Source organism: Alosa sapidissima, chromosome 1 (assembly GCF_018492685.1).
Source record: "Alosa sapidissima isolate fAloSap1 chromosome 1, fAloSap1.pri, whole genome shotgun sequence".
In the NCBI taxonomy this organism is placed as follows: Eukaryota; Metazoa; Chordata; class Actinopteri; order Clupeiformes; family Clupeidae; genus Alosa; species Alosa sapidissima.
This window is the reverse complement of record NC_055957.1, coordinates 38550956-38563455: the sequence shown is the minus strand read 5'-3', so window position 1 is coordinate 38563455 and position 12500 is coordinate 38550956. Positions and strand designations below refer to the sequence as shown.

Below are 12500 nucleotides of genomic sequence, written 5' to 3'. Positions count from 1 at the left end.
TCCCTCTCCACTGCCAGACCCAGCACACCAGAGCAGGGGAAGAAGGAATGCTTGATCAGGGCTGTGGCTTTGGCTGAGGCAGAGGCCTCCACTCGGGCCCTGCTCCAGGCATCGAACCACGGCCATTTTTAATTAGGAATTTAATCACCAATAACACAGTCGATCAGCCCGACCTAATTAGTTTATGAGAGAATAAAGACAGCCTGATAATAATGTCACTTCAGTCACATTGCAGCCTTTGTTGCTCATATGTTTAGCAGGAGCTGTGGTAATGGGAGTGTTTGTGTCAGGCTAATGTGTAAAATAGTCACTATAATAAACTGCAAATATGTTCTTTTGCTTTTACTTTCCTGGAGTTGCTAATCAGGGCAGTACAGTTTGGTAGATAATAAAATGAAAACCTATTTATTAGGAATAACTGTATGCACACAATAATGTATTAATTGTTTTTGTAATGGGAAAAGAAATATGAAAACATGGTGATGTTTTTAAAGTGATAATTCTCAAATGATTTCACGTCCTGTATTCAATGAGACCACCATTTTCAGTTGAGAGGTGTGATGAGACTGTCAGAACGGTTCAGACAAGTGTTTTCTCTCTGCACGGGTGTGTGTGTGTGTGTGTGTGTGTGTGTGTGTGTGTTAATTTAATCTGCCCACATAGCACTTTCCAGTTCTCCTCTGTGAACACACTCTACTCTTATCATTCTCCACATGTGTTTGCGAGACACTAAATTGCTGTTTGTCTGCTGCTGCCACTGTCTCTATACTATACTCTACACACCAGGGCTCCGAACCGGTTCAAGGAACGAAAACGAAAACCGAAAATGAACGGAATTGTACGGAATTTTACGAGGAGCAGAAACGGAAACGAAAACAAAATGGTCTTCAACTGTTCCGGAACAGAAACGTTATTCTGAAATCCACAAAACCGGTTAATAACGTTTTTTTTTCGTTCTCTATATATTTTATAAAATTTCACAAAAGCATATCCTATGTCAGGGAGACTATTTCCGGTTGTGCGAAAAACAAGCCCGCATATACACTACAATGCAAGCCGCTATGTAGCCAACTAGGCCTACCTATCCGTCTGCCACTTCGGATCTTAGGCCAGCTCGTAGCGTAGGCTACTGAAACTTATTTGGAAATTGTTTGTAGCCTATGCGTAATAGCCTATTTTGCCTGTCCATGCCTTGTCGTTTTAAGGTCGGGATTTGAAATGTTTAATTATACGCAATTATAGCCTATTCTATGTAGAAGAGTTAAACGGGAAATTTGAGATAGGCCTTGTCAGCAACAGACAGGTTGGAAATTATAGCGCAAGCCTTTGAAGACATCCATATGGATAAAACCAGGTAAGGAGTTTAAAGAAATATTTTTGATAAGAAATTATTTATAGGCATAGGTTAGGCTTACAGTAAGTCTGTAGGCTATGGGATGGATAGCCCATCTGAATGTTTTTGGATGCCGCCTGTGATTTATTATTTTTGGGCATAGCTACGGTATAGGCTAAATCAAGGGGAAATAATGAGTACGTCTATTCTAAGGTAAAGTTCACAAAAATAGACTCGATAGGCCCGCCAAACACTGCCGGAACTTTAAGAACGAACGATATTTTGCGTTCCGAACCGGTTCAGGACCGATATGTTGGTGGCGGAACGCATGCAAGAACGAAAACGTTAAACATAGGCCTACCTGAACCGTTCGGAACGGAACGTTTGAAAAATAATTTCGTTTTCAAGCCCTGCTACACACACACACACACACACTGTCTTTCCTTCACGCAGACCCACTCCAGACATGTGCATATTATCTGTTCAGAAATATAAGGTTGATAAGCTGTTTATTATTGTGTGTGTGTGTTTGTGTTTTGTATATGCAGCATGTTTTTTGTTTGTTTGTGAACAAGAGAGAATGAGGAATGGAGGATATATGAACGTGCGCGTGTGTGTGCGTCTGTGCGTCTGTGTGTGTTTGTGTGTGTGTCTGAGTGACCTCGTTAGCGCCAGTGTGTGGCGTGCCACCCGGCCCACAGACACATCAAAGGGAGCAGCGCCTGCGTGTGTAGCCAGCCAATGGGGTGGCAGGGAGGGCAGAGGGGAATGCTGCGCACGCTGACTGCCTCTCCAATCAGGGGAGAAGGCGATGGGCATGCTCTAGCGGCCCTCTGATTGCCTCTTAATGCTGCGCCGCTACGCTACGTGCTCCACTTCGTTTCTGTCTCTGTGTGTGTTTCTGATTACGTTAAAAGTCTGTTTGTGTGTGTGTGTGTGTGTGTGTGTGTGTGTGTGTGTGTGTGTGTGTGTTTCTGTGTGCCTGGCCCTGGGTAGGTGGGAGAGTGAGTTAATGTATGTGTGTGTGTGTGCATGTCTCTGTATGCCTGTGTATGTGGGTAGGTGGGAGAGTGAGTTTGTTAATGTACAATATGTGTATGTGTGCATGTATGTGTTTGTGTGTGTGAGTGTGTGTATGTGAGCTGTGAGTGTATGATCGTGTGTGTGTGTGTGTGTGTGTGTGTGTGTGTGTGTGTGTGTGTATGTGAGCTGTGTGTGTATGATCATGTGTGGGTGTGTGTGTGTGTGTGTGTATGTGAGCATGTGCGTATGATCATGTGTGTATGTGAGCGTGTGTGTATGATTGTGTGTGTGCGTGTGTGTGCTTGTTTGACTTAACAGTGGGAAAGACAGGCATGGGGGAGAGTTTGGGGGAGTCCAGACTGCTCTTCCTCAAAGTGAAACATCACTGGCAGCCTTTCCCATCCAGTTAGGCTGAGTCCTGTTGGCCCACACCTCTCCACTCTGCCAAACAGGCAGAGCCACAGTGCAACCTTCTCCTCTCCCTCTCCCCCCGTTAATGCTTTTGCTGGAACCCTTATCAAAAATATATTTGTTGGTCCAAGAAGAGAGAGCGGAAAGTTGGGGGAGTGAAAGTGAGAGAAGTGAGGATGTGGGGGGGGGGGATGTTTGAGTTAAGAGCGGCAAAGCACGCACACTCTGAGACCTCCACAACAGGGCCAGCCAAGAAAAGAAATTAAAGCGCAGCAATTATCAGGGCCCAGAATTAGAAGCAGAGTAAGTTTGGGGGGCTAATAAACATTTGAAAAGCACCCTGGGGCCTCGGCAACATTTATTGCTTTCTGTCTCCCATTAAGTCATTCTGTTTCTCTTTTCTGCTTTCCTTTTTCCCCCTTTCTTTTTCTTCTTGGCGTTCCCAGGATGTTGTAGGTAGATTTTATTAATTCTTGCTGGCAGGACTTAATGAAAGGTTGTTATGTTTTTTTTTTTTTTTTTCTACTCCTTTCTTTCCCCCTGTCGGCAGATGGTCTGATGAAATGTTTTCTCTGGGCCCTCTAATAGCAGAGTCCAAGTTATCAGGAGCGCCGGAGAAATAGCAGAGACGGAAGAGGGAGTCATCCATTATACGCTCTCTCTCTCCCACAATCTCTCTCTCTCTCTCTCTCTCTCTCTCTCTCTCTCTCTCTTTCTCTCTCTCTCTCTCTCTCTCTCTCTCTCTCTCTCTCTCTCTCTCTCTCTCTGCCCTTCTGACTTTTCATCCTCATGATTTGACCCTCTTTGCTGAAACACCCAAAACAAACCCTCCCCAGCTCTCTCTCTCTCACACACACACACACACACACACACACATTTACACAAATACAGTACACACAGACACTTAGATATAGAGAGAGAGAAAGAGAGAGTGTTCTTTTGTATTCCTCCAAATGTGTTTATAATATGTAATGCAAATGTAAAGTGCAATGCAAATGTATGTGAAGTGATTGCAGAACAGAGCTCACCCTACTGTCCTCACCCAGCCACGGCTATCGTCACACACACGTAGCGCTCCAGAAGGTGCAGAGATTTGTGAATCCTGGGAGGATTAAGCATGTAGCTTAGCGCTATCAGTCTGCTATCTCACACGCCTTCTCTCTCCCTCCATCTCTCTCTCCCTCTGTCTCTCCCTCAGGTAGACGAGGCTAAAGCAGAGGAGCCAGTGTGAGGTGATCGTGCGCGGCGGTTGGCTGAGGGGACAGGGTGGGGTCGGCTGGGGGGCGGGAGCAGAGAGGATTAGCGGCTAGCGCGCGGCGGCCAGGCCGACGCAGCATGCGCCCGGGATGGATGTGAAGGAACGCCGGCCGTACTGCTCGCTGACCAAGGGACGGCGCGAGAAGGAGCGGCGCTACACAGGCTCGACAGGCGACGACGCCGACGACTGTCGCGTGCCCACCCAGAAGTCCTACAGCTCCAGCGAGACGCTGAAGGCCTTCGACCAAGACCCATCCGCACGCCTGCTATACGGCAGCCGCGTCAAGGAGATGGTGCACCGCGATGCCCATGAGGAGTACACGCGCCAAGGTGGGTGGTCACACACACACACACACACACACACACACCTGCACAAGTACACACCCACATACACACAGACGCTCATACACACGCACATGCAGATTACATACCAACACCAACAGTACATATAGCACCAACATTAAAAAGCACACAGAACTTTCATGATATATGCAGGAAAATGAATGGACGCTCATATAGAGTCACATACTTTACTTCCTGCTAATGCGAGCAAAGTGCTCTACAGGTCAGTGTGCCTTCATAAATATAGCCTCAGCTTTGTATGTTTTATACGCCATCCAAGTGGTCAACCAATTTTCTCAACAGAGCAAAAGGCTGCCACTTCTCCCTAAAAACTCTTCTCCCACAAAAACATTAGGAGCAGTTGCATCTGACTCTTGTAGAGCAGTTGCACTTCACATTATTTTCACATAAATTTCACACAGTCTTTTTGTTTGTTTTGTTTTCATTTAGTGTGCATAAAAATATACCCTGTAAATGGTAAGTATATAATGATGTAGGAAATGACTCCTGATTTAGAGACCCGATTCAGTCAAGCACTTTAGCCACTAAATAGTACCTGAGGCTAAAGTGCTATTTGAATGAAACCCATAAATGAAACAGTCTATTCCTTCCCTGTGCTGTGCTAGTCATTCAGTACAAAAAACTCCTTGTTTCATTATAGTGGTGAGTCTAAGAGAATTAAATAAATGTTTAGGTGTTCCACCCCCATTCACATGTGTGTGTTTGTGTGTGTGTGTGTGTGTGTGTGTGTGTGTGTGTGTGTGTGTGTGTGTGTGTGTGTGCCTGCGTGCGTGCGTACCTATCTGTCTGTCTGTCTTTCTATCTGTCTGTGCGTACGTGTCTGTGTGCGTGCGTGCGTGCGTGGTTGCGTGCATGCTTGTTGAGTTCAGAGATTAGAGGGGATTTCAGCACACCTTAGGCACCATACATGTAAGACCGTAGGGACACGGCCTAATGCCCTACATTTATTAAGGCGAGAGAAAGCGAGAGAGAAGAGGAGAGAGAGATTTAACATTTACAACACCTTTATTGATCTAGCATATAAATCAAGGACGCCTAAAAAGGATACTTAAAAGTCATAGCTTAAGTAAACAAAACATTGACAACAGACCTTATCGATACACTATTTGCAGGAAAAGAGAAAAGAATGGGAAGTAGAGAGAGAGAGAGAGAGAGAGAGAGAGAGAGAGAGAGAGAGAGAGAGACTGGACTTTTCACTAGCTCCATTTAGCTTTATATCTACCTACAGCAGTAATCCGTTTCATATAACTTGATGCTAAAGTATAGCTAAGCATATACTGAAATTATTAATTGTATTTGTTTTTAAAATAGAGCTTAAAAAGTGCTAAAGTGCTGGATAATAATGTTGGCAACAGTTAATAAAGTCATAAATAACTGTTAATTAGTTTGGTCACAAATCCTACCCTTGGGTTTTTGTCCAGTTTTATTGCAAGCGTAGTGCACGTGATCATGATTTGGATATTGAAGGGCTGGGTATTAGCTCAAAACAATTAAACTAAATATTTGAAAATATATTGAAAGTCATGTGCTATAATTGCTTTTAATTTGTATTTAGATATTTTAATTCCCTACTATTTTTAGTGATTCAATTAATTAATCTTTTTTTTTATATTTGCTTTAATTATTTTTCAGCCAATAAATTATCTCAACAGTGACAATATCCAAAATGCCTTGTTACAAATCTGTCTTTAGGAAATAATGTGTGATTTTTTCACTTAAACCTAGTCTTATAAATAAGCAAATTATTGACCTTATGATTTGTTATTTTCAGCTATTATATAGCAAAAGGCATAATAAAAGGTAAGGTAATGTACATCTATTCATAGCACATTTTCTAGCACAATGGCCACTCAAAGCGCTTGTACAAACAAGTTTCTGTAGTGTTTTTTTATATATTTTATTTTTTTATTTGTATTTTATACATTTTGTATTATATATGTTTATAACCAAAAAAGGTAGTAGTCCTTATAACCAAAATAAACAATAGTACCAATAGCATTGTGAATATAGCGCTGAATATATCAGATTGACCATACAATGATCTGTCAGCGAACCATTTTAAAAAGGAAATGGGAATTAAATTTAACCGTCATAATTGCTCAAAATACTTGCCTGCTAGTGCACATAGTGGGGTGGTATGACCTTCACCTACACTCTCTCTCTTTCTCTCTCTATCTCTCTCTCTCTCTCTCTCTCTCTCTCTCTCTCTCTCTCTCTCTCTCTCTCTCTGTGTGTGTGTGTGTGTGTGTGTGGTTGAGGTTGTGTGTGTCAGTGAATCTGAAGTTGTACAGACCCTCTTATGGGCCTTCTTGCTCTCCTAGGCAGATAAGCCCGTTGCCAGGAATGCAGGGAGGGCCTCTGTCTCTCAGTCTTGGGGGGTGGGGGTGAAGTTTGGAAATCACTACAAAAGGAAGGAAATGAATTATAAATGAAAACCTCCCTTCTTAATTGGATCTGGTTTAAAATTATGCTCATGAAATTCTGTGCAGATTCTGTGAAACTTCTATGTATTTTTAATTCTTTCCATGTTAAATTCCCTTCGTTGAAGACCATGTAAAATAATGTTAAAGTTTGGAGGCCTTAAAGTGCAGTACAACATATTTTACAAATGAATGAAATTGCTAACAAAGCAGATTACACTGATACGCTTAATTATTGAGTATTTGTAGCTGTGCTATTGTTGAAATTCATGCCGATTTCTATATATCCAGTTTAATTATATAGTTATATATTTTTCTCACATGCGAAAGGCAACACAATGTGTTTATTTTTCATACAGGAACAAAATATTATTAATTAATATTTGAATTTAAACAGACCAGGCTCCTATTTTTTTTAAATATATAATTAAATTGTCAACAAACAGCTTTTGCATCAACAATAATTTACATAGATAGATAGATAGAAAGATACTTTATTGATCCCCAAAGGGGAAATTCAAGGAACATTCAACTTCACAATCACAATATTTCATTAACCATTTGTAATTATGTTCATTGAGATAATGATTTTTTTAAAAGCTATGCTTGTGCAGGCATTTTTCTAGTGATCCTGTCATTGAGATCCTCTAATATGAAGCAGCTTACTCAACCCAGATGACTTCATGGGTTGCGTGCAGCCACAGGACTTGTTGCTGCTGTTGTTGTTGTAGTAGTCGTGCTGCCTTTGAAGCCAGTTTACTGTTTCAGGGCCTGGAGATATTTATGAAATCACAGTGCAGATTAAAAAGCGCCTCAACTACCGGCCTGGCTGCCAAAACCTCCATACCATGGTGAAGACCTCCCCTCCTCTCCTTTCCTCTCCTCTCTCTTCCTCTCTTCTCCTCTCTCTCTCCCCCGCCCCACTCTTCTTCTCTCCTCCCTTCTTCTCTTGGTCTTTATTCCTCCACTTTTCACCCATCTGTCTTGTATTATCTCTAGAATCTCAAAATCCTCTCTCTCTCTCTCTCTCTCTCTCTCTCTCTCTCTCTCTCTCTCTCTCTCTCTCTCTCTCTCTTTTACTCCATCTCTCTCTTTTTTGAGTCATGAGGGTGCGAGGTCTTGCTTGTTGGAGTTGTGAAGTTGTTTTGACTTGTGATCCCACAGCACTTGGGATCACCGGTTTGTTCCTTTGACACTGTGATTAAGGCATTATCATACTTGCCTTTCCTGGCCCAGTGTGTTGTCTCTCCTCACTGTATTTATCTATTTTAAAAAGAGATGGCTTTGAAATTGACTTGGCAGCATTGTAGACCTTTATGTCCTGCCAGCCATCTAATTCTCTGATAATTCTCTGATAATTGCCTGGCTATACGCTAATAAATCTCCATAACTGGGCGGTCTGCTCTATCTCAGTGGGTGCTGAATTATTTGTGTGGTCTAAACAGCTCTTTAGTCATGTATTAGGAGTTTTCCAGTACAGGGTCCAAGAAACAGGCAACCCTGAAGTAATGCTCTCAGTTGGCACAGAACGGGCTGTCCTATCAGTCTGGCAGTCTAGTGTCCCCTTTCAGTGTGTGTGTGTGTGTGTGTGTGTGTGTGTGTGTGTGTGTGTGTGTGTGTGTGTGAGTGTGTGTGTGCATGAATGTGTGTGTGTGTGTGTGTGTGTGTGTGTGTGTGTGTGTGTGTGTGTGCATGAATATGTGTGTGTGTGTGTGTGTGTGTGTGTGTGTGTGTGTGTGTGTGTGTGTGTGTGTGTGTGTGCATGAATGTGTGTGTGTGTGTGTGTGTGTGTGTGTGCATGAATGTGTGTGTGTGTGTGTGTGTGTGTGTGCATGAATGTGTGTGTGTGTGTGTGTGTGAGTGTGTGTGTGTGTGTGTGTGTGTGTGTGTGTGTGTGTGTGTGTGTGTGTGTGTGTGTGTGTGTGTGTGTGAGTGAGTGTGTGTTTTGGGTGTGGTAGGGTTGAGCCAGGCTTGTGTATGTAGTTAGGGTGCCCATATAGAGGGGGATTTCCACAGCACCGTGGGACTGACAGAACAGAGACCTGAGCCAACAGTTGTTTTTTTTCTTCACTGTGTGCTGAGATGCCATAGTCTCTTTGTTCATCACATGGTGTGTATATGTATAGGTGTGTCCATTCCGTGTGTGTGTGTGTGTGTGTGTGTGTGTGTGTGTGTGTGTGTGTGTATGCAGATGTGTGTGTATGCAGATGTGTGTGTATGCATATGTGTGTGTATGCAGATGTGTGTGTGCAGATGTGTGTGTATGCGTGTTTGTATCTTCTGTCTGCTTTTCTGGTCAGTTGATACGATATCCTTCCCTCCACAAAAAAGAGGAGGGTGATATCAATTCCCTGCTTTGTTTTCCTCCGCTCCATTCTCTGCCCTGAGCTGCAGTTCTGGTCCCAGCGTGACACTCTCTAGATTCCTGCGCTGGGTCCATACACCTGTCACACTTTAGTTAGCCTCACCTGCAGCGCCACTGCCCCCGACCCTTCAGTCGGAGAACAGGCACACCGAAGCTTTTTAACACACTCACAAACATAGCTACACCCACACACACATTCATGCACACATACACACACAGACACACATACACACACACACACACACACACACACACACACACACACACACACACACAAACACACACACATTCATGCACACATACACACACAGACACACATACACACACACACACACACACACACACACACACACACACATTCAATAAAAATCCTCTCTGAAATGTTCATGTCGCTGCCTTTCTTTTCTTTGTTATTTTGAGAGTCCAGTAACTGCACCAATAAAGGTGACAGTTAATCAAGTGTGAGAGAGTAGTCTTCTGCATTATGTCCCCTTAATATTATTCTTAATCCACTGTGACTTTATTTTTTTGACTGTAAACGTTAGTAAATTTGCTGTTCAGTATTTCGTCCTACTGTACTGTATGTTGTGCTGTGTCCACGCTACAGACTGCGTATTCCGTGTTGACCTGTGTTGGTCTGTGTTAGTTCCCTCCATGGTCGTGCCACAGAGCAGAAAATACTGTAGGTAGGAGCAGGAGTGCTCTGTGCCGTGTGTGTGTAGGTGGGGGGGGGGGGGGGGGGGGGGGGGATTGGGTGGGGGGGTGCTGAATGGTATTGACCCGTCCGTGTGTTTGACCGCGTCCCCTCCTCCTGCGCTCCACAGGGCAGAACTTTAACCTGCGCCAGCTGGGCATCTGCGAGCCAGCCACCCGGCGCGGCCTGGCCTTCTGCGCCGAGATGGGCCTGCCGCACCGCGGCTACTCGGTGGGCGCCGGCTCCGACGTGGACACGGAGAACGAGGGCGTGATGTCGCCAGAGCGAGCCATGCGCCTGTGGGGCCGCGGCGTCAAGTCGGGCGGACGCGGCTCCTGCCTGTCCAGCCGCTCCAATTCGGCGCTCACACTGACCGACACCGAGCACGAGAACAAGTCGGACAGCGAGAACGGTGAGTACTGCTGGACAAGTGTCTGTGTGTCTGTTTGTCTGTGTGTTTGTTTGACTACTAACTCGCAGCTGTCGCCGGCCTGTTCTGGCACTGAGTGGACAACATCTTTATGCCTCATTTGTACAAGTGGCTAAACACACACACACACACACACACACACACACACACACACACACACACACACACACACACAAATACTCACACACACACAAATACTCACACACACACACACACACACACACACACACACACACACACACACACAAATACTCACACACACATGCACGCGCACACACACACACACACACACACACACACACACACACACTTCTCACACACACTCATATACAGACGTTTACTCAAGACGAATACTCACACATGGACTTTAGTTAAGTGTTCACAAACACTGATGTACACTCAACTGGGAATCCTTTTGAAGCTCATTCTCTTTGATTGTGATAATGGTACTGTGAATATTTGAGTAAACAAATGTGCATTTGTGTGTGTGTGTGTGTGTGTGTGTGTGTGTGTGTGTGTGTGTGTGTGTGTGTGTGTGTGCGTGCCTGCACATGTGTGCATGTGTGTGTGTATTTAGCAGGTGTGTACCGGCATATGAGCTCACATTGTGACATCTACTGGCTTCTACCCTGTCTGACTCCGTCTTGCTCCCAATGAGAAAGCAGGCAGTGTGTGTGTGTGTGTGTGTGTGTGTGTGTGTGCGTGTGTGTGTGTTAGGTATCTCGGGCTCTTCTCTACCGCTCAGCCTTGTCTACCACATGGGCGTGTCAATTAGCTACGCACAGCTACCCGCCGACTCCTTCCCATTGGTTGAGCCGCTTCGCCTCTCACTCTCGTCGTCAAAGGCGGCGAGCCTATCAGGCACCCCTGGCACCCCAGCCAGGCAGCCGGGTTTGTGGCAGCGGCTCGGCAGAGTGCAGTGGGGCGGGCGTGGGGCAGAGAGAAAGGCAGAAGGAGAGGGAGAGGGGAGTGTGGCTCCTTGATGGCTTTGTTGTGGCGACGGCAGCCTAGGGAATCCACCCAGGTCCCAGTCACCTGCTCCTTGTGCTCTGGGATCCTGCTGTGCAATCAAAGGTGGCTTTGTGGGATGGAGGGAGGGGGGGGAGGGAGGGAGGGGGGGGGGAGGGGGGAGGCTGCACCTCTACGCCAGCGGAATGCCACCACGGCTGAGTGCGCGTCGACAATGCCTGATTAACAGGCCCCAACGGTTTGAAGTGCAAATTTGATCAGGCTTGAAACCTGAAAGAGTGACGGGAGCAATAGAACAGGAAGAGAGGGAGGAGCGACTCTCGCAATCTCTCTCCCTCTGCCTCTTTCTTCCTCTCTCTCTCTCTCTCTCTTTTCTCTTTTCTTTTTTTAACTCTCTTTTTTACTCACATTCTCAAAACAGTCATGGTGGTTCAAAGAGTTCTCAGGTGGCAGCGCTTTGTTTTTGGTCCTGACTGTCGTCGACACCACGTTTGTTTTTGCATGAAAAAGTTGTTGAGAAGCCCACTTGTGTCTTCTGAATATTTTTTTCTCCTTTTTTGTTTGTGTTTTTGTTGTTTTTTCACGTCTTTAAATATTTCAGTTTTGTTTTTCACTCACATCCAATCAGGTGTACGCTGTCTGAGCAGTCAACCTGCTGACAGGGAGAAAAAAATGTTTTAAAAAAACAGAAAAAAAAACACAGAGAAACTGGGTGCTAATTCATTATTTTAATTCATATTATTTTTTGCATACATCTCTCTCTCCCTCACCCCCCCCCCCCCTTCCATTTATTGCTAGCTAAACTCATTCATTAACAGGCCTCAGAGACCTGCTCTTACAGGTGTTTTGTGTTGCTAACCTTTGAAAAGACCTTATATAATCACTTTCATTAGTGCCTCCTGCCTTAATTAAGCTCAAACTCAAAGCGCTGATCGCGCCGCTTTCCCAGGTTTTTGCTGCTATTATGATATGAGTTTTTTTTTTTTTTTTTTTTAAGCTCCACACGCATCTAAATAAGCATTTGCTTGCACATTCTCCAATAAATTACTCTCTGCTCCAAACACGTCATTTAGCCGAGGCCGTTTACAGTCATAGCAATAAAAGCAGCTTTAGGCTGTGTGGCAGTGCGCTGTTCTACAGATCCTGAGGTGAATGGGCCGAGGATGACAGATCTGAATGTGAGGGTATTATGGGGTATTATGTGGCCATTATCTAAGTGAGGGGCCTGAGTGACA

The 12500-nt window shown here is 44.7% G+C and overlaps 1 protein-coding gene and 1 long non-coding RNA gene across 2 annotated transcripts in view; both read left to right on the top strand.

Moving 5' to 3' along the window:
- Nucleotides 1-4030, top strand: part of LOC121721920 — an 84660-nt gene extending 80630 nt beyond the window's left edge. The window contains exon 3 of the long non-coding RNA XR_006034880.1: nucleotides 3966-4030. This is a non-coding gene — a long non-coding RNA (uncharacterized LOC121721920). The remainder of the gene's footprint in view (nucleotides 1-3965) is intronic.
- A 41-nt stretch (nucleotides 4031-4071) lies between these two features.
- tenm3 (teneurin transmembrane protein 3) overlaps nucleotides 4072-12500 on the top strand; it is a 222978-nt gene continuing 214549 nt past the window's right edge. Inside the window, 2 exon segments of the mRNA XM_042087438.1 lie at nucleotides 4072-4354; nucleotides 9997-10278. Coding sequence (XP_041943372.1) covers nucleotides 4114-4354; nucleotides 9997-10278 — 523 coding nt within the window. The 5' untranslated portion in view covers nucleotides 4072-4113.